Here is a 21019-nt window from a genome sequence, read left to right as displayed (position 1 = left end):
CCCCAAACCCCACCATGCAGAGATGCTTGGTGACCCCCCCCGCCCAAAGCCCACCATGCAGGGATGCTGGGTGATCCCCCAACCCCACCATCCAGGGATGCTGAGCAGTCCCCAGACTCCAAAATCTGGTGGCACATGTGGCACTCACCTCCCCACCCACCCCAGGGTGGAATTTATGAGCAAAGACAGGAACGGGGTTAAAAATAGCCTGAAGCCAAGAAAACCTGCACAGACAGGGAAGTGAGAGCCCCAAAGATAGTGCTCCCACTCTTTCACATCTGAGCTTTCAGTAATCACAGCTGCTTTCACTTCCCCTTCACCCTCTGCCTGTTCCTCTGCCGCTGGGTTTTGGTTCCTCTCTGCTCCCCCATCACCCTCCCCCTTCGGAGGCCAAGCCTTCAAAGCACTTCAGCTTTTATTTCCCTGGGGTGCTGCCAGTTCCCATGTCCCGGCTCTGGCACGACAGTGCCCTCCGAGGAGCTGGGGATGTGACAGGGATGTGAAGTGATGTCTCTTCCCTGCAGTGATCCGGCTTGGATGGGTGCTCTGGGAGAGGATGGATGCTGGGTCAGGGGAGGGAGAGAGAAGGGTGAGGAGTAAGAAGCAGAGCAGCTGGAGCTCTCTTTCTCCACAGCTTTTCCCAGGTATTTGACTTCCAACAAAGCCCCAGCAGACCCAACAATTTAATGCTGATTACTTTTAAAGAGCCGGCCCAGAGAGGCGGTGCTGGAGGGACGCGCTGGGCTTTGTTCTGCTTTGGCAGCGGGAGTGCCGCTGCGTGCAAGGGCCAATATTGACTTTATGCCGAGGCAACTGGCTGGGTTCACGGGCTGCAGGTATTTGGGTGCTCCGGCTGCACCCTGCCCGCACCCTGCCCGCACCTCGGCAGCTTTTTCCCGGCACCAAGAGCGATTTGCTATCAATGAAAACTGCTGCTGTAAATAACATCCACCCAGAACATCTCAGAGCACACTCACCCCGAGGGTATGCAGGATACGGACTCCCTGGGGATGCTGCAAGAGCGGGGAGCTCCCCGCCCTCAGGAAGGATGTTCTGGATGGGAACAGGGGGCAGAGGTCTGCCTGTGTGTGCCTTGGCACATCCCAGAGCTGGAATTCTTTCTGATAATGGCCGCGTTCTTTCATCACAGCCAAATTTTGCTGCATTTATAAAGGAGCTGTGTTTGCCAGGATGGCAAACGTGGTGGGTTTGCACAGTGGGCAGCAAGAACCAGGTCAGGGCTTTCCCTGCCACCCTCATTCCCACTGGTGAAGGAAATCTCTGCATGGCATTGGCTGCCCAAGCCATGTGCCCAGCAGGCAGAGCAGGGGGACAAAGGGACAATGCTCCCCTCAGGAGCTTGCTTTGGGATGGCTGGCATGGCTCCCAACCCCACACTGGTTCCTGATCCTCAGGGAAGCAGAGCAGTGCTCTGGAGCCTTGGGAGCACAGTCAGCCCAGTGCAAACACAGCAGCTTGGGCCATCAATTATCCCCAGTTAGGAAGTTTGGCTGACCCATGTCCATGGAGTTTATCTGGAGCCATCCCACGGCCTCAGGCTGCAGTGCATTTGGGGGACAAGAGCCCCTGAAGCAGGGATGGGAAGATTTCAGCTATTTTTTCAGGCACATGTTCTCATCTTGTCCCTTTTTACGCCTGATCCTCTCTCCCAGGGCTTTTGCCAGCCACAGGCTGGGCTCTCTACCAGCCACATTCCTTCAGGTTGACGTGGCTTTTCTTTCCTCCCTCATCCTTATCACACTGGAGTTCATGAATCATATTTCTCCTAAACTATAAACCACCCAAGCACCCTGTGGAAATGAAGCGAGACAGAGCAGAGCCAGGCCTGAGGGCTCAGGCTGCTCTTGGGGGTGCAGCTCTCCTGGGGAAAGGCTCTTGCAGCCATCCAAGGAGCCCTGGAGGAATAAATCCCTTTTATAAAGCTTTTATTGCTGTGCTGGCCCTCCCCCAGCTTGTTTTGGCACTGCCTCTCCTGGCACGCTCACCCAGTGCTGGAAGAAGGATGTGGGGGGAATTTTCTGGATACTCCTGTGGGGAGTGGGGGGACAAAGAGTGACTGGGGTGGTCTCCCCCCACAGCTGGCAGTGGCCAATGATGACCTGCCAGGGGTTGAATGCAATGGGACAGGGGATTGGGAGCACCCAGGCACTCCTTGATTTCAGACTGAGGGCTCTTTGATTACACTGGTTGGAGCCTGATTTTAACCCTCATTTTAGGAGTGTCCATGCAGAGCCCATTTCCCTTTAGGATCCCAGGACCCTGTGGTCAAGAGTACATACATTTTATCTTTACTGTGATGACTAAAGTGACCTTTATTCCTCATCTTCCTGGACAGCACAAAGGCTTTTTGGTCATTCTATCCCCTTTATCCCATTTTCCCAGAGAGTCAGAAAAGTGAGGTATAACACCAAAGCCAGCATTCCCACAGAAAAAAAACTCCATCCCCATCTAAAGGACAACATGAGATCCCATGAATAAAACCCCCGACAGAGGATGGAAAACCCCAGAGACCTAGGAGGGAACTGCCCCATCAGATTATTTCAGTCCCCTGTGCATCTCTGAGCCTCCCAGCTCCAGGGAATTCAAGCTCTAATTAAGCTCAATTACTCCTGGAAACAATTTTCAAGCACCCATGGAGGCAGGTGGCCAGGGGAAGAACCCTGCACCTGCAAGTTTTAATTGGGAGCTTGCCCCACCAAAGTTAAGCTATCTGTGTTGCTGGTGCCAAGGAGTCTGTGCCCAGCCCTGCTGGTCTTTTGGCAACCACCTTATCACCAGTGAGGGTCATGCAGCTGCTTCCCAGCATCTCCCAAGTCAGAAGGGCTGGCCAGGAAAAAAAAATTAAGCACATGGAAAGCAAAACATGAGGGCAGAGGTTGGAACCACCACTATCCTTTGGATCACCTCCATTTTCCACCATCCCTCCTCTTACAGGAGGAAGATTTGTTTCTCATGGTGTTGTTTTGAACCCTGCCAGAGCAAGGAAAGGAAAAAACCTCCCAACACCTCCTGTTCTCACTTGCCACCGCTGATCTGTCACCCTGTGGCAACCCTTGGCCTCCCTCAGTGCCTGGCTGGGCTGTGGTTGGGGACAAAGCCACTTCCTGTCACCTCACGTGCTTTGGGGATCTGGAGTGGGTGGCATCCCTGTGCCCAGGGGGGCAAGAGGTGTCAAATCCGGAGGCCCGGGGTGCAAAGCCACAGCACCAGGTGCACCACGGAGACACCACTGCTCAAAATCTAAATTTTGGGAGGTTTTGTCACTTTTTTCAGATGTTCTTTTCCTGCTGTAGGCTCCCAGGATGGAGGAGTGGGATGGGACAGGCATGTGAGATGATGCAATTCCCATCCCAACTCAGGCTGGGGAGCCAACTCCTGATCAAAGCCAGACCAAAAGAGCACCATGGCATCTCCATCCTCCTGTGGTGCTCCCTAAATCCAAGCAGCAAAGGAATCCCATGGAGTTTGGGATGGGGGAAAGCAGCCAGAGCCAGGGATGCTGAGAGGCATGTGCAAGCCCAGGAAAGGAGGTGGGCTGCTGCCTTTGCTCAGCTTTTGTCCTGGCTCTTTACCACTCCCAAGCCATGCTGAGAGAAACAGTTTTAAGCAGGATGAATGAAATTGCAACACAGCAGGATTCATGGGAGTGCTGCCTCGGTCATCCGACAGTTTCATGGGAAAGTGAAACAAAAAATCAGCGTGTGGCTCAAAAAGAAAAGCTGAAGGAAAAGAAAAAGCTCATGGGAAGTGTCTCAGGCCTGCCCTGTGAACCTGGGTCACACGCAGAGCTGTGAGGGATGGAGGCGGAAGCCTGAATGCCCTGAGGGATCCATCCCTCAACACCTCTTGGTGACCTCACTAAGGAGAGCTTGGCAGTGCCTATTGCCCAAGCTGGCACAGAGCCCTGGTTTGGAATCAGGTCCTTCATCATCACCCCAAGCCTCATCCTAGAAAAACACTGTCCCAAAGTCACCTCCTCAAGCAGACAGGGCTTTCCCCAGCTCTATTCCTGCTCCTTTTCCACAGGGAGCAGCTCCTGCATCTCCCCGGCCACGTGTGGGGGCCTGTACCTGTGCCAGGCTGGAAGCTGCTCCTACCTCCCAGAAGGAGCTTAACTGTTTTTCTTCTATTTGCCCTGAAGGAAAGGTGGTTTGGGCACAGGTTTATCCCAGCCTGGAAAGCTATCACAACCTGCTTCCAAGGAAAAATCACAGCAATTGTGCAGATCACTTTTCAACATTTCTGGAGCAGCTCAAGGCAGCAAAGCAGGCTTGGAAGAGAGGAAGGCTCTTATCAGGAATGTGGTGTTTTGCCCTGGACTAGAGGAATCTCTGTTGGATTTTCTGTGCTGCCAAGTCAGGGAGCAGAAGAAGGGATAAACAACTCCAGGCACAGGAGGTAGCTAGGACAGATCCCAAGGACAAGTGCCAGTTGTAGCAGCCAAAACACACATTGTCCTGTGAGGAGAAGAAACACCATTCACATCAGAAGTCATGGAAGCCAGAAACATCTCTGCTACTGTCAGTGAGCTTAAGGGAAGGTCCTCTGAGAGGCTGAGAACATGAGCAAATGATGCAGGTCACTCCATAAATCCTGGCAAAATGCAGAAGCCACAGCCACAGCACCACTCCAGCCCTCTGTGTGAGCCACAAGCTCTGCTCACACCAAGATCCTTCTCAGAAATTGTGACTATGTGGATTTCTGTCAGTGGAAGAGCCAAAACAGGAAAGGTTCAGAGGTTTTAATTGTGTGGGATGGGTAAGTTAAGCAAACCTAACCTAGTGACCTCTTCCCTCATGCACAGCAGGCTGGAGGTTTCCCTCACTGTCAGGATGCACATGCTGTACCCAAGGCCTCAATTTGTTTGGGTTTAGTCAAAAATGAACTCTGTAGGTCAGCAGTGATCTGCTGGAGCAGTATGTTCCACAGCTCCCAGTCCTCTCAGGAGCAAGATCATGTTCCCAAGGAAAGGCTGGACTGGGGGAGCCCTGCCTGGTCTGGCCCATAAGGGCACAGGATTTCCCAACTTATTCATGCCAGGCAATAAATTTTCAAGCTGAAAAGGTCATCAAAGGTGAAGTTTCACTTCATTCCCATGGGAAAAACGCAGTCTTGGCTTTCCATGAGGGCCTGGCCTGCTTGTTTCCTGACTGGGGCACCCAGATGGGCAGGAGGCACTTCGGAATGAGGTTGATACCTGCATCCCTCTCCAGACAACAGTTACAAAAGGACTGCAGAGCTCCTTTCAGTCAATTTTTTTCTGATAAAACCCCTAAGCAGACACAACTTAGCAAAGATATTGGCCAAAGCAGTTACAAGAGTCAACTCATCAGGGGAAGGATTAAAAATTCTTTTTTATTAAGTTCCCAGAGGGAAAATCTGTTTGGACAGTGACTCCTGCTGGGAGGAACATGCAGCCAGCACAGCTATGGACCAAGCTTTGGAGAGCAGGAATGGTTCAGGAGACACTTGCTAGAAGGGACTGCAATTACCCTGCACCAGAATTTGCAGGGCCTTTTCCTCTTTAGAACCACAGGAGCTCAAGCACCTTCTGCAGCCTGCCCAGAACAGAGCAGGTGTGAAGCACTGGGGGCTGAGCAGCCTCAGGAACAGTTACTCCCAAAATACCACAGGGTTTTCCACACTAAAGCAGCACATTCTTGGCTCTGGTTTTTAAAAGTCTGTGGTGAGGTACCACATTTCAGTTTGGCACCAGCTGGAAGACAACCGTTGGCTCCTTCTGTTGGAGAGCAGCTAAAGGTATGCATGCCATGGTACCAGGGCAGCTGAGCCCAGCTTCCTGCTGGCTTTATCTCCAAACCATCAGGAAGGCACAAAAACCACCATTTACATGCCAAAACATCAGCTCTGCCTTGGCACATCCCGTTCTTCAAGGATCCTTTTAACTCTTTCCACGATGGTCCACACTTCTGCCATGGCACCTCGGCCTGCAGGGCAAGAGCAAAACCACATGGTGAAATCCAGGGTGGGGGTAACCTAAAGAAAGTGTGTGGAGCAAAATTCCCTATCTCACCTCCTTTCTCCAGGGTATATTTCAATCCAAAGTTGTGTGGTTTCAGAATCTTTCTGAAATAGTTTTTGCCTACACAAAAGACTTGACAAATCCAGACCATTCCCATGACTCTGCCTGGGAGAAAGGACCTCCATTAGAGAAAGCTGTTGTGGATTCCCACCAGCCTGAATCCTGGGAGCAACTCTTGGAGAAGGCTGAGTGCTGGACAGAACAAAATGGAAAGGTTTTTCCTTTGGGCCTGGTTATCTGCCAGATGAACATCTAATCTATGTTGTGTTGCTGCTTTCCTTTGAAGCAGTTTTAAACTCAGGTTCAGAATTTTAAAGCCTGAGATTATTAAATCACCTTGTCTAACCTTGTGTGCTCAACTCAGCACTGGGAACTGAGGCCATTCACTCTTCTAATTTGCCTGGAGCTGAGGAAAAATGCTTCTCCCACAGGTATTTGTCTCTTGGAAGACTGAAAAGGAGTCTCCCTTGGTATTTTATCCTGCTGGCTAATTGAGCTCATAAATTACTGCTCAGCAGAAATTAGTTCTGGGAAATGCTGTTTTCATCTTTTTCAGACCTATAAATCCCAGGATGTCTGGAGCATCCTGTGGACAAGCTGCAGGCAGATTTGGACCCTTCTGCTCTGCTAAGCTCAGGGAGAAGAGCTGCACCTGACAAGAGACACTCCTCTGCATGGTTTGGCAGAGCTAGACCCCTCCAGAACACTTCCAAGGCCTGCCTTCTTCCTCCACCATCCACTACTCCAACATCTCTGGCAATTCAGTGCTGGATTCTGAGGTTTAGCAAAGCAAACTCTTACAGCACAGCTCAGGCCTACAGGTGGAAATCTGCCAGTGTGCCAGGCTCTAGAAATCCAGCCAAGGATGATAAAGACAATGGCAGTGTGGAAACTATCCAGTCAAGAAACTCAGTTTGGTATTCTAACTCTTTTAGCTGGACTTTCTGTCTAAACCCACACTTTACTAAAGGAGAAAAATTCATCAGATAAAACTCAGAGGCAGTAAGGATCTGGTGCATTTCAGGTGAGACTCAACCACACAGGGTGAGGAAGAGAAACCTCCTAGAGCAAAACAAACCACAACATCAACAGACAAAACTGGTGCAAACTGAGTCTCTCCTGCACCACGTGTGTGAGCTTTGCTACGTGCTGCTTGTGTGGAAACCAGGGAAACCCCTGCGTGGATGGAAGCCACAAAACCAAAATGAGTGTGGAAGAGGCTGTGGGGTGAAAGGCCTGAGAAAAGGGGAAGGGGTGAAAAAAAGTCATTTGTGGAGACAAGTTTGGTCTTCAGAGAGATGGAATCCATTAGTGCCCTGCCATAATCTCCCTACAGGATGCCAGGAGAAGTGCTGGTGTTTGCCATCAGGAAGATCTTGTTGGGAATTGACTCACAAGCACAGGTGGAGTCCAGTCAGATCAGGCTGCTCCTGCCATCCCTGCATCCCTCTCCTCCAAGCTCCTTCAGGAGTTTGCTCTCACAGCTGAGACAGCTGAGCTGGACATGAAGAAATTTGATCATGTCATCATGTCTAAAATCCCAGTGGAAGGCTAGTCATCTAGGATATTTCAACTGATGTCTCAGTTACTTGACTACACTTACCTAACTGTAAATATTTTTCAGTTTTCAGTTCCAAAAGTACAAATCCATGGAGGCATTGCACCTACCTAAGGATTCCAAAACTAAGCCAGGCCTAGAATTTAACCATGAGAGACATTTTAACAGCCTTTGTCACAGACTGTTTATTGGACTGACAGGGTGGTTAAAATCCTGCTGGAGCCAGGGCTGTTACACAGAAGTAGGTGCAGGCTGTGGCTGGAACTAAGGCACGTTTTACAGAGATTTGCCCAATGAAATTTTAATAAAAAAGCAAATCCATTCATCCAAGTGGTTTGTATCAAAACCCTTCCCAAAAGTCAAAATACCTCAATTTAAAGCAAACTACTAAAACTCAAATGAGAGCATTATTTCTTAACACTGCAAGCTAAATGTATTCAGTATGCACTTCCTCCACACCCCTCTTTCACTTCACAGAACTCCGGTGTCAAAACCCCAAATCACAGCTTGTTTGGGAGGCTAAAAAGTAACCCAGGCAACAACAACAACAAATGTTAAATGTGTGTCCAGCTACACCCCCAGCCACATCTGCAAAGGGCTTTTCTCACTGTCTGCACTCAGGGACAAGATTTAATCCCAATGATGGAACTGAGGTGTCATGGACATATTTTATGAAAAATCCTTTTGCTAGGATCTTTTTCTCCTGAGAAGCTGAGAGGCCTGAAATGTAAACAATAATTATCTGCTGCTGTGGAATGCAACAGGTGCATCTTTGATTGGTCTTATGTGGTTGTTTTTAATTAATGGCCAGTCACAGTCCAGCTGTCTCAGACTCTCTGGTCAGTCACAAGATTTTACTATCATTCCTTTCTATTCCTTGCTAGCCTTCTGATGAAATCCTTTCTTCTATTCTTTTAGTATAGTTTTAATATATCATTTTCTTTTAATATAATATATATAATAAAATAATAAATCAGCCTACTGAAACATGGAGACAAGATTCTCATCTCTTCCCTCGTCCTGGGACCCCTGCAAATGCAGCCACACTGAGGAACTGAGGCACAATGAAAACAGCCCCCAGTCCCAGCAGAGGGCAAAGTCAGGACACCCAAATACCAGGCTGGTGAAGCTTGCCACAGGAACCTTCCTTCTCTGTGATCTCCCCTCTTCCTGAATGAGCATTTCTGTTAAGTATCAGGCTCAGCTGGAAGCTCTTAAGGCTATTTAAAAATTAATGATGAGGGATAACACGGGGCAAAGCTTCAGCTTTGGCAGTTCAACATCTCTGTGGCCACACAGCAAAAGGCAGCACAACCCTCCAGGACAGGGCAGGGAAAGGGGCAGGAGCCAGGAAAAGGACTGACCTTCATCTCCACACACCAGTTTCTTCACCACACAGGGGATCTCCGTGTAGCCAAAGGCCTTGAGCTGCTCCACGTGGCGAGCTGTGATGGGATGCTCCCACATGGCCGTGTTCATGGCTGGGCAGAAGAGCAGGGGCTTGCTCAGGTCCCACGCGCGGATCACACACGTCTGCAGGAGAAGCCATGGCGGGGCTGGGATCTCCTCACTCCTTCCCATCCCTTTGCTGCACCTTTCCAGCCTGGCTGTTGTTTTGTCAGCACAGCTGGATTAACCCATGGGCTGAGATTAATTTGCAGCACATTCCAGCCAAGCTCATCTCTGACAGGCAGGAAAGATGAGGGAGGCTAGGCAGAGGATAAATCCCACCCTGCTCTAGGCAGCAGCCCAGGCAGAGCAAACCAAGCTGGAAAAGGATGTGTAGAGACTGTGTGGGATACAGAGGAGCTGAGAGGTGGCCACAGATCTTACTGACTACAAAGACACTCCCGGGGCAACACTTCAGATAACAAAGCTGAACACTGAAAGTTGGCAATGAGTCTTTCTGACATGAAATGCCAGCTGGATCCATAACTCCCTGTAAGGGAAACAGTGCTGCTTCCAGGATACAACAAAGGAGAGCATGAGCACATATGGGCTGCTGCAGGAGATGCTGGCAGGTTACAAGGCATCTGGCAGCTCCTGTGTGCTACAGGCAATCAAATCTGACTCCTCAGCACCTCCAGATAATCCAAGAACACCTCATCCCCTTGGAAAGACAATGCTGGTTGCTCTTAGTGCAATGTCCATTGGATTCCCCAGGCCTTGCAGCATTTCAAACAAAGGAGCTTCCAAGGGAGCAGCTCTGATCACAGAGTCTTACAGGAACCCTGCCCATCCTTTTTATACCCTGTGACTTGAACCCTTCCCAGCACAAGGAAATCTGATGAAATCTGTTCTGAGCTGCCAACCAGCACCTCCAGCACTCACTTCCCTTTCCTGGAGCTGCCTCTTCCCTTCACAAGGCTCTCAAAGATTGGCAGGAGCCTGTGAAGCCACACATCCCTGACATCCATCCTGAGCTCTTCCCTGTGCACACCCACAAGGGACCCAGAAGGACAAGACATTGCTTGTCCCTCCCACAGATCTGCTCTGGGTGGATTTTGTTCATTTATATGCACTTCTTACCCAAAAGGCTGTAGGTCACGCAGATCTGCAGCTTCCTGAGACCTTTTGTGTGGTTAATGCCTGGCCACAAACTATTCAGCCCCACTGAAGGTCCCCAGCACCCAACAAAGAAGAATATTCCCCTTTAAATACACTTTCTGATTAGGCTGAAGAGCTCAAGAGCCCTTTAAATACCAAGAAACAAGCCTGAACAAGCAAAATCCTCTGTAGCTGAGGCTGGGAGGTAAGTGGGCATGAGCATGTCTGAAAGTCTGTGCTATGTTAGGTGAGGGAGGTGGTGAAGTAGCAGGAAGTAAACAGTTTTATCTGATCTCACAGGTGTCTTTCCAGATTGCATTGAAAAAAATGTAGAGGAACTCAAAAGGGAGTGAGTGTGTGTTTGTGTGTATGAGTGACAGAGAGAGAAGATGGAGGCAGAAAGAAATACCACCCTCCAGAAAAGCAGGGAACACAAAGCAGGGCTGGGAAATGAGATGAGAGGCTGAGAGAACTGAGGAGTGGGAACAGATTTCAGGGAAGAAAGGAGACGGAGCAGGGGAATCATGCTGGGGAAGAGAGAGACAAGCAGATGAAAGGGGAGCAGAATGTGCAAATCTCACTGTTGGTGATGCTGCAGAAGCACCAAGGTTCCATGGAGGCAAGGTCAGGCAGTGCTGAGGGGTGGCAGCAGTGGCAGGCAGAGCCTGGGTACTCACCAGCAGGTTGTCACAGATGCCATTGGCGACCTTTGCCAGCGTGTTGGCATCCAGAGGTGCCACCACCATGAGGTCAGCCCAGCGCCGGAGCTCAATGTGCAGGACGGGGTCCGAGCGGCCCTTCCACAGCTGTGGGGGACACGAGGTGGGCAGCACCAAACCCTCACACACCTCATCCAGCCCACCCAGGAATCACAATTCCTGATGGAATTCCTGTGGGATTATGCTTATGGAATTTAAGGGATGGCAGTGGATCAATGGATAGGGGGAGCCTTCCCCACAAGACAATTAACACATCTGACAACCACAGCAAAGAGCTGTCCCTATCCATGGCATTCCTTAGCTTTGTAATTATTCCTAAGAGCTCCATTCCTCAACCAGCTGAGCCAGGCAGGCCCAAACCAGGGGTACATTTCCTGGGAAACTCATGTAATTTATAAGTTCACATTGATGTGAAGCTGCCCACTGGCTTCTCACGAGGTACAGACCCCTAAACGAACACGTCGCTTTTAATTAGGATGCACAACCCTACTCACACTCAAAGCAGCAAAGAGAACCCTCCTAAGTACTGCAAGAAACAGTGTCCTGTTGCCCTTCTCCATGATGGATGAGGTTTATCCAGTTTGGCACTTCTCTCCTCTCTTGGCTCTCTGAATCACAGAATGGTTTGGGCTGGGAGGGACCTTAAAGCTCACCTTGTCCCATGGGCAGGGACACCTTCTCCTTGACCAGGTTGCTCCAAGGCCCATCCCACCTCTGAACACTTCCAGGGATGGGGCAGCCACAGCTTCTCCTTGACACACTCTTGAGTGATTATTTCTGTTTTCTCTAAAGCCCTGAATTGCTCAAGAGAACCCTGGTTTTAAGAGCTCAGTTAACTGGGAAAGAGTCCTGAGAAGCAGCAAACAGCATCAGGTGCTTATTCCCCAGAGGAGACCCAACCACAGGCCAGCAGGGGCTGTGTCAGGGCCACAGACTGCTCCTCCTCTGAGTCACGGGAAGCCACAACAAAAAGGCAGCACCCGAAAAGCTGGGGCTTCCTGAACACCTTTCCTACCTCCTCCACTCACTTCTATCCTTTCTGGCCATGTTATTGTCAGAGTGAAGGATCTCCCAAAGAGATGCTGAGCAGGCTGTCACACTGAGCCCAGAGGAGGCCATCAAGCTGCTGATCACAGGGATGGAGCAGCTCTCCCATGAGGAAAGGCTGACAGAGCTGGCAGTGTTTAGCCTGGAGAAGGCTTTGGGATGATCTAATTGTGTCCTTGCAGTGCCTGAAGAAGCCAGCAAGATGGAGGGAGGCTACAAAGGCCTGGAGCAACAGGACAAGGGGAAATGGCTTCCAGCTGCCAGAGGGCAGGGTTAGATGGGATATTGGAAGAAATTGTTGCCTGTGAGGGTGGTGAGGCCCTAGCACAGGCTGCCCAGAGAAGCTGTGGCTGCCCCATCCCTGGAAATGTTCCAGGCCAGGTTGGATGGGGCTTGGAGCAACCTAGGATAGTGGAAGGTGTCCCTGCCCATGGCAGAGGGTAGAACTGGATGAGTTTGAGGTCCCTTCCAACCCAAATCATTCTGTGATTATTTCACACCACAAGGGCTCCGTGCCTGCTCTCCAGTGTGCCAGCAGACCTCAAAGCTTGACCTCCAGCCCTTCTATCACCCCACTTCCTCAGAAACAACTGCCTGAGGCTGTAGCACCTTGGGATCCAGTAGGTATCCACCAATCCCTGAGACCAGCCAGAAAGTTTCCCGGCTGTTGTCACTGGCGTGTTTCTATCCACTTAAAAGTGATGCTCATGTGTGAGCAGGAATAGGGGTAAGGAGAGAGCACCTCGTGCTCAGATCAGCACTGCAAAGCAGGGATGAAATGTATGGAAAAACAAATCTTGATGCTTGTACAATGAACCTCTTCATACTCAAGGAGTCTCAAAGTGTGTCAGTAAAACTGCAGTCAGGAGAAAAAGTCGTTTCACAGGGAGCAGAGATGTTCACAGCCCTGACAGCTGAGCTAAGGAGAATGAAGCTGCTGCCTGCGTGACAAGTATGACTCATGACAAGCACCAAACTTGCTCACCATGGCTCTGCAGTGGCTGTCTTGACATTTCCTGACACTCAGAGTAGCTGAGCCCAGGGTTGAGAGAGACCACTCTGTACTCTCCCTGCCTGCTGCAGGACAAAATCCTGCACTGCATCAGAGCAGCCTCTCTCTTCCTCTTCCTTTACAGCACGTTCTTCAAAAGCCACATTTCAAACATATATTCCTAGACCAAGGAGTGAATCTTGGCTCAGGTTTAAAAAAGAACTAAGTGTGGTTTCTTGCAAGAAAACTTAAGAGGAATGCTTTTATTTGCAAGGACAACTCACCTGCCACTCCTCTTCATCACCATAGAGGGTCACAGGAATCTCCTGGGCATTGTAAAAATGTTTTGCTCTCTCAGTAGTGACCACCTTCACCTCGAGCTAAGCAGAAAGAAAAAGACCACTGGTTAGACTTGAGGAGAATTTAGAAGGTTTTGTGGCTTCTCAGAGAACCTCCCCTATTCACAGCTGAAGGGCCAGGCCACCACAGGGATCTGCAGGAACCAGAAACTCATTTCATGTCTACCTAAAACAGACAGATCCTCACCTGCCAAGCACAAGGGAAAACGTCTGTGCAGCTGTGTCCATAGCACAGGGTTTCTGTGCAGCAAACCAGTGGCTTCCACAAAGAGAGACTGGGTGAACACACGAGGTTTCTGAAATCTCAGATAAACCTGCAAAGCCATTGGAACCTTCTTTTATTGGGGAAAGCCTATCCCATCCTTCAGGTGTCTATCTGGCACACACTTACAAAAGGTGCTAAGGTGAACCTCTCATTTCCTCCTGCAGAAATCTTCCCAAGTGGAAAAGGGGCCCTTTCCCTGTTTGCTATGTGTCCTGCAGCTCTGATAAACGTTGGCAACAGCTCCTGCCACAGGCAGGGAACCAGAGGTGTCCTCCACACACCAGGGTCAGCCAGTGTCAGCTCTGCATGCCCTGACTGCCCATGTGGGACATGGAGCTGAATTTCCAGCTGAATTCCTCCCAAGGGTGTTCCTTAAACCCATCAACATCAAAACACATGGATGGAGCACTCTGAAGACTGGTAATGAGGAAGATGAACCTCAGGCTGCTGATTACAGTGAAAAATACCCATTTTCCATGGTATTGGCCAGTACCCGCTCCTTCCAGCAACTCCCAGAACCCACTGCATGGTTCTGTTGATCTGGCAGTGAGATGGGGAGAAATCAGCCCCACCAGCTGCTCCTTCCTGCTGGAAAGCAGTGCCTTGAGATAGAAAACTGAGGAGGCACTTGGTGTGTACACTCCTTGCTACAACCAACTGCTGGAAACCTCCAAGCTCCAAGAAGTTCTCTGCAACAGCAGCAGTGATATGACAGAGCACATGAATCCAGCTCCCAGCACCGTTTATTCCAATGGGAACAAGGCAGTGTTGGCTCCTTGCATCCTATGAGACTAGAATAACAGCTGGGAGCAGTGGAAAATCCCAGCCTCAGCATATTGTGCCCACTGGTAATTTCCCCCCAATTTCTGAAAGAAAAGTGACAGGATAAACCAGCTGCACGACACATTTTTGGTACTGTACATTTGCTTTTCTGCCACTTCTAAACGTCTGTTTTTCTTGAAACACCCCTGACTGGGAATGACAGGTGTTCATAGTGTTTTTGAGCATGAAGATCACACTCCCAGGCATTAGCTAACTGTATTATTTCCATGCTAACCTCACCCCACAGGAAGCTGCTCGAGCCAAGCAGCGACACCCACAAAGGTGCTATCGCTGTTCCACTGCGCCGCAGGCTTCGGGTGAGGTGTTAACCTCAGTCTGCAAAAAATTTATTTATTTATTTGGGGGGTTTGAAGGCCACTGTGCTGTTTGAAGGAGATGGCTGCTCTCTGAAATGCTGCCATTGAAAAAAATATTTATTTCTTCCAAGCATAAGCCCATGACTAGGGAAGAGTTCTGGCTGTCGAGCACTGCATTCAACCATTCCAGGCCAGAACGTTGCAGAGGGATGTTGAAGGAGTTTGAGTGCTGAAATCCCACCAGCCCCCAAAAAAGTTGTTCTGTGAGTTAAATATTCTCCCTAATGAAGGTCTTCTGCTGGGGTGGGCTCCTGGTCCCTCAAGTGCCTCCAGCTAGACTGGGAAGAGCCCACTGTTCTCAGGATTACCTCAGCCTGCATAGTTTATTCTATTTACCTGGCACACCCTCTGTTTGCCTGTGGATATCTTCAACAGTAAAGGGAGTTTGGCCACACTCAAACTCCCTCACTGGAGACAGTTTAGATTAGTTAAAGGTCTTTGGCTTAAGCCAAATCTCCAAAACAAACTTTACCACAAAGCCCACGTTCAGGCAACACTGCTGGTCTCTGATAGAGGATTCTCCTGGCCCAGCCCTTTGTGCTCAGGGGAAGGAGGTGCACGTGGTTATTTTATTTTTTAATGGCTTTCTCAGGTCTGACAGCAAAATCTTTCTAGATAGCCTGAGCACATGAGCTCCTCTGTTAAATGGCACCTACAGGCTGAGGCAGAGCCTGCCTGGCAGCTGCACAAAGAAGTGACAGGGTGTGACTTTAACCTGAAGTCCAGGTGACATCCTGGAGCTTCAAGAGCAAAACATTCTGCCCACCAAAAAGTCTGTCCTTGCCTTTCTTTAACCTAGGATTGTTAGCATTCAGAAACACATAATCACAAGAATGATTATATGCAGGTGTTTTTATTGAAGAGCTCTGGGTGTCAGGGGTACAAAACCAAATATGACTCCTGAACATGAGTTCAGGATGAACATGTTTTTATATTCTATCATCATATAACTTTCATGTTAATTATTAAACTTATATTGTTCTACTGTATACATAGATTTCAGCCAAGCATGGGCTCCTCGTGGTCCCCCTCAAACTTCTAACATAGTTTCTCATGATTCTTCTTACAACTAAACAATAATTATATTTAATTACTAAACAATCATCACATCTAACAATTATATCATTTATCATATACTGCTTACACAGATGCAATTTCACGTGATCTGGCAAACACAAAGCCTAATATTTTCAGAGTCTATTTTTAACATTTTTCCAGGGCCCCACTAAGTCTAGCTTCTTTCTAATTCCCCGAATTTGATGATTTTAAAACCTTTTACTATCAGGATCACAGGCTGGTTTGGATTGGAAAGGAAATTAAAGGTGTTCCAGTGCCACCCCCTGCCATGGGCAGGGACACCTTTCACTATCCCAGGGTGCTCCAAGCCCGTCCAACCTGGCCTTGGACACTTCCAGGACAAGTCAAGGACAATTCAAGCAAAAGGCAGTGAGCTGTCACATCCTCTGGCACCCTTGAGGAGGTGTTAAAGTTTAATGAGCAGCAAAATCACTCTGCCAAGCCGTTCACCACAGAGCATTTCAGGCAAAACATCCATTTAAACTAACCACTCTGGTTGCAAGCCTGTGACCACATCTCCTCTGGTATCAAAGCCATATTCTGCTCCTGCCCTGCCTGCTTTGTAAAGCTCTGCTCCAGCAGTAAAGGAATTGATGCAACAGCCTGGCGCAGGATCAATAAATGCCATGGGAAAGTTACACTGACTCAGCAGGCCTTGAAATCACAGCAGAAATGAGTAAATAACTTGGATTAATAATCTTTTATAAACTCCTGGATGTCTCAATTTTGCTTTTTCTGCCCTAAAACCAATGGCCATAATCTGCACTGGATGTCACAGACCTCTGGGGCTGCACAGAGAGTTTGAGTCCAGCTGTCTGCAGCTTTTCATTATGAAACAAATACTCAGAGAGAAGCAAAGCGTTTGAGCCAAATTCCTACCACAGGTCATTTGCATTCTGCCTGTCACCTACACAGAAGGATGTCCCAAGCTCCAGGAGCAAAGGAAAATGGACAATGGCCAAGTTAATCCAAGAGGGAGAGGATTAGAAGATCTCTATCTCTGGCTCTGGGCTGGTGACCCCATTCCGTAATGTCATTTTTCTTTGTCCTTCTTATTTCAGGCTGGGACCTTTGACCTCACTAACCACATCAGGCCAAGTCATAAATTAACTGAGGCCTCCCTTTGCCTCACCTCCAGCTCCCTTTCCAGCTTGGGTGACAACATCAACCAGATAAACCAGCACCTCCTCTGCTTTTCTGCTAAATGTACCCACGAGGTACAGCCTCCCAGGGCACCCCAAAGGAAATTCAGGCAGCAATCTCATCAATAAATCTGCAGATTTCAGTGCACTCTTCTTGCCCCTGCCACTCTTTTCTTTCACTGCTCCAAAATAGTTCTTCCTTTTCTAAAAATCTAAAAGTTTTCTATGTTTAACTTTATCCTACAGCAAAAATAGCACTTTTCCCTCCCTGATCAGGCACCAGTGGCCCCTGCTGGGCACCTCTGTTACTCCAGACAACAAATAGTAAAAAAATACTACACAAACACATAGAGCAGCTTGTGTTCTCCATTTCTGGTTTTACAAGGTCTGTTTTCCCTTTCAGGGTCACATTTGGAAAAGCCATATCCCACCCATGCAAAACTGCAATACCCTGGAGATTTCAAGTTTCAGAAGCATCACCTCTGTCTGCAACCACATTTGATAACCTGACTGACAAGGACAAACTCCAGAAAAAACAAAACACCCAAAGCAAAGATCATTTCAAGTATGAAATGGTAAGAAAGAAAAAAAAAAAAAGATTTTAAAAAACAGGTGAAATTCTCCTCACAGACTTTTTTGAAAACTAAGTGGCCCCCAAGGAGGAACTTATTATTTTTGTTATTTTAGCAGAAGGAACGGGATCACTCCCCAAAACCAGGGTAACCCCAACTTCACAAAGCTCCACCAAAAGCTTCACTCACCCCAGGGATTTTCAGCAATTCTGCCACCAGCAGGGGCAGCTTGAGGGCAGCCACGCTTCCAGTCACTCCCAGCAGCACATGGAATTTTTCCTGTGCCACAGATGAGCTGTTTCCTGCAGGAATGCCTGGCTCTGGCAGGGAGATGGGCTCCATGCTCCAATCCAGCTGTGCAGGCACAGGGAAACAAAGACACTGGGCTAACACAGCCTCCAACCCCAACACATTCCCAACAGAGGGGGATCTAACCTGGACTCTGCAGGACCCAGAAAGATGGGATGGCTCTGGGTCATCCCCAAATGCCACCCATCCCACAGGGAATTCAAGCACCAGCAGAACTTTGAGGGCAGCTCAATGTGTAATTACATTTTTCTGTCAGACACTGGGAAATAGACTCCTAAAACTTGAGCAGAGAGGCCACAAATGTGCCCTGGAAAAGTTCATGCCCACCAAAATTAAAACTCCCACATGTTGAACATGGTCCAGAATTTAGGGGAGATAAATAAATCAATTTGGGATAAAATTTTACACCAAGTTCTCTAAAGGCAAACAAACCCCTGCTGAGATGCTTTCCCTCTGTACTCTCTGGTGATTAATAAATGCACAGAGATGTCTTAATAATTAAAAATGTGGGGCCTCACTGCATGCACAACCATCTTGTTTCTCACTGTGTCCCTAAATATTAACAGCAACACTAGAAATAATTCCCTAGCAGCTCTAATTCAGGTCTGCTGCTTCCTCCTGGCCTCCCTATGCTGCTGCCACACTGATAAAAACCAGAAATTAATGTTTTGGTGAGGAAACTGACACAAATATCTCAAATATAATCAATTAATGATTAAGCAGCAAAGAGCAAATTCAGTTCTTGAAAAATCACTGCAATCAGTAAAGTTTGTTCCATTTTAGTGATGTCCTTGTTGTTCAAACTGTTTGGAATCACTTTGGGTGGAAAGAAGATGGACACTGGCTGTCCTGATTTTTGGGAGCAACTCAGAGGGTGGAGAGAGGAATTTCACAGGATCACAGCCTGGTTTGGCTTAGAAGGGAAATGAAAGTGAACAAATCCCACCCCCTGTCATGGGAGGAACACTTTCCACTAAGAACCCAATTCCAGCTTTGCTGATTAGCAAGGGTAATTAAGAGGTGAGGAAATGCAGCAGGACATTGGCTGAGAGATTTTAATGCTTGCACCATGCTTTGCATATTTATCTATATTTAATTAAAATCAGATTATTATGATTATATATAAATAATTAAAATTATTATCTACTTAAAGCATGCTTAGGATGTTTCCAAAATGTCCACAATTAATTCCACCAAAGCATCCACAAATTAAGGGTAATTAAGAGGTGAGGAAATGTAGTAGGACATTGGCTGAGAGATTTTAATGCTACCACCACGCTTCACATATTTATCTACATCTAATTAAAATCATATTATTATTTATAAATAATTAAAATTATTATCTATTTAAAGCACCCTTAGGCTGTTTCCAAAATGTCCACAATTAATTCCACCAAAGCATCTACAAATTAAAGCCTGGGTATTAAAAAGTAAATTTTTAAGTAGGAAACTTTCAAAATGCTTACGAACTATAAAGTAATAATAAAAAGGATAAAAATGAAAAAATATAGAACAATTATTAAAATGGTAAAATAATGATAAATACGGTAAAGCAATGGCAAAAAGGTGAAATTTTTAAATGGTACAAATGTAAAAATAAAAGCAAAAATAGCAAAATAGTGGTAAAAATATGAAATAACGGCAAAATATTATAGTAGAAGCTGTATGTATAATAATACATGTAACATAACGATAAAAAAAAGTGCTGGGCCGCGCTTTCCTCTTACCCAAACACACCTGTGGTGAAGCAGCCACCAGAAAACAAGCAATTTACAGACCCTTAAGGGTTAATTAAATTGACTTTTAATGCGGTAGCGGTGCTGCAAACGGCTCCAAAAGGCCGCACGCCAGCACCGAGAAGCCGCAGGGGCCCCCAGAAGGCGACAAACAACGCCCGACACCGCTGCGGGCAGGGCCGGGAGGGCCGTGAGGGCAGCGGGCGGACCGGAACTGGGGAGTGCCGGGGACCGGCGCACGCACGGCGCTGATTGGTGTACTCTGCTCCCGCCCTCGGCGCTGATTGGTGTACTCTGCTCCCGCCCTCGGCGCTGATTGGTGCGCACTGCTCCCGCCCTCGGCGCTGATTGGTGCGCGCTGCTCCCGCCCTGGGCGCTGATTGGTGCGGGCAGCGCGCGCGCCCAGCGGGAGGAAGGGGTGTCATGGCGGCCCCTCACGGCCCCGTCCTGGGTTATGGCGGCAGTACTGCCACCCGGGAGGGCTTTGTGCCGCTCCGTGCCCCAGTCGTGCCCACGCGGGGGATCTCGCCAAGGACAAGCGGGTGGCTTCAGGCTGCTCAGGAAGCAGTCTTAGCTGGGATTGTGGCTCGTGGCAAGGTTTTGGAACGGAACAAAAACCAAAGAAACTCGGTGTAGAAGGCCTGTGGGGGACAGTATAGAGGAGAGGGTCTGAGGGCCCCTCAAGTGACAGGGGTGATATCTGAGCCCAGGAAAGTGCTTGAGATCAGGAGTGAAACCTTTCCTATGGGATTCAGGGCAGCCACACAGAGCTGACAGGGGAAAGTGGATTAAAGGACTGAGTATTCACTGTCCGAGGCACAGACAGGTAAGGGGAATGGCTTCCCATGCCAGAGGGCAGGGTGAGGTGGAATACTGGGAAGGAATTGTGCCCTGGCACCGAGTCCCCTGTGGCTGCCCCTGGATCCCTGGAAGTGTCCAGGGCTAGGCTGGATGGGGCTTGGAGCAGCCTGGGACAGTGGAAGGTGTCCCTGCTGGAGGAGCTGTAAGGTCCCTTCCCACCCAAACCATCCCATGATTATGTGGGCACGACAGACCTGGGGCAGCCCGTGGTGCCCAGCCCTGTGCAGATCCAGCTCAAAAGCAGCAGTTATTTGGACATCCCTCTGATATTGGCTACAAACAAGCAGCAAGGCCAGCAAGAGGCAGGGAGAGCTGTGCCCTGCTGAATGCAGGACGTGAAAGGCAACAGGGACACCTCAGGAGAAGCCCAGGTGTGTTCTATGAGAGGCGTCTTACCCAGCAATAGGAACAGCCCATCTCTCCCACCCTGTGGGCTTCGGGAGCACCACACTTTGAATCAGCCCCACCTGGAGCAGGGACAGCTTACAAATAACCGAGGTGAGAACGAGGGGTCGAGTTTCCCACCTGGCTGGAGCCACGGGGGGAACGTTTCAGTGCTCACACATCGGAGCT

At 48.8% G+C, this 21019-nt stretch overlaps 1 protein-coding gene across 6 annotated transcripts in view; it reads right to left on the bottom strand.

Annotated features, from left to right (window-relative positions):
• Positions 1–20984, bottom strand: part of PPCDC (phosphopantothenoylcysteine decarboxylase) — a 30875-nt gene extending 9891 nt beyond the window's left edge. The window contains exons 1-6 of one of the 6 annotated variants that reach the window (XM_036389760.2): positions 19577–20984; positions 17730–17894; positions 13211–13306; positions 10847–10975; positions 8987–9155; positions 5351–5969 (exon numbers count right to left, since the gene is read on the bottom strand). In XM_036389760.2, coding sequence (XP_036245653.1) covers positions 5884–5969; positions 8987–9155; positions 10847–10975; positions 13211–13306; positions 17730–17882 — 633 coding nt within the window. In that variant the 5' untranslated portion in view covers positions 17883–17894; positions 19577–20984 and the 3' untranslated portion in view covers positions 5351–5883. Of the gene's footprint in view, positions 1–5350; positions 5970–8986; positions 9250–10846; positions 10976–13210; positions 13307–17729; positions 17895–19576 lie in introns of those variants that run through there. The other 5 variants (XM_036389761.2, XR_008508590.1, XM_054516216.1 and 2 more) reach the window with 5 other exon arrangements.
• Between the last annotated feature and the right edge of the window lie 35 nt (positions 20985–21019).

This window comes from Molothrus ater, chromosome 13 (assembly GCF_012460135.2).
Source record: "Molothrus ater isolate BHLD 08-10-18 breed brown headed cowbird chromosome 13, BPBGC_Mater_1.1, whole genome shotgun sequence".
NCBI lineage: Eukaryota > Metazoa > Chordata > Aves > Passeriformes > Icteridae > Molothrus > Molothrus ater.
Note: the sequence above shows the minus strand (reverse complement) of the source record. Positions and strands in the feature narration are given on the sequence as shown.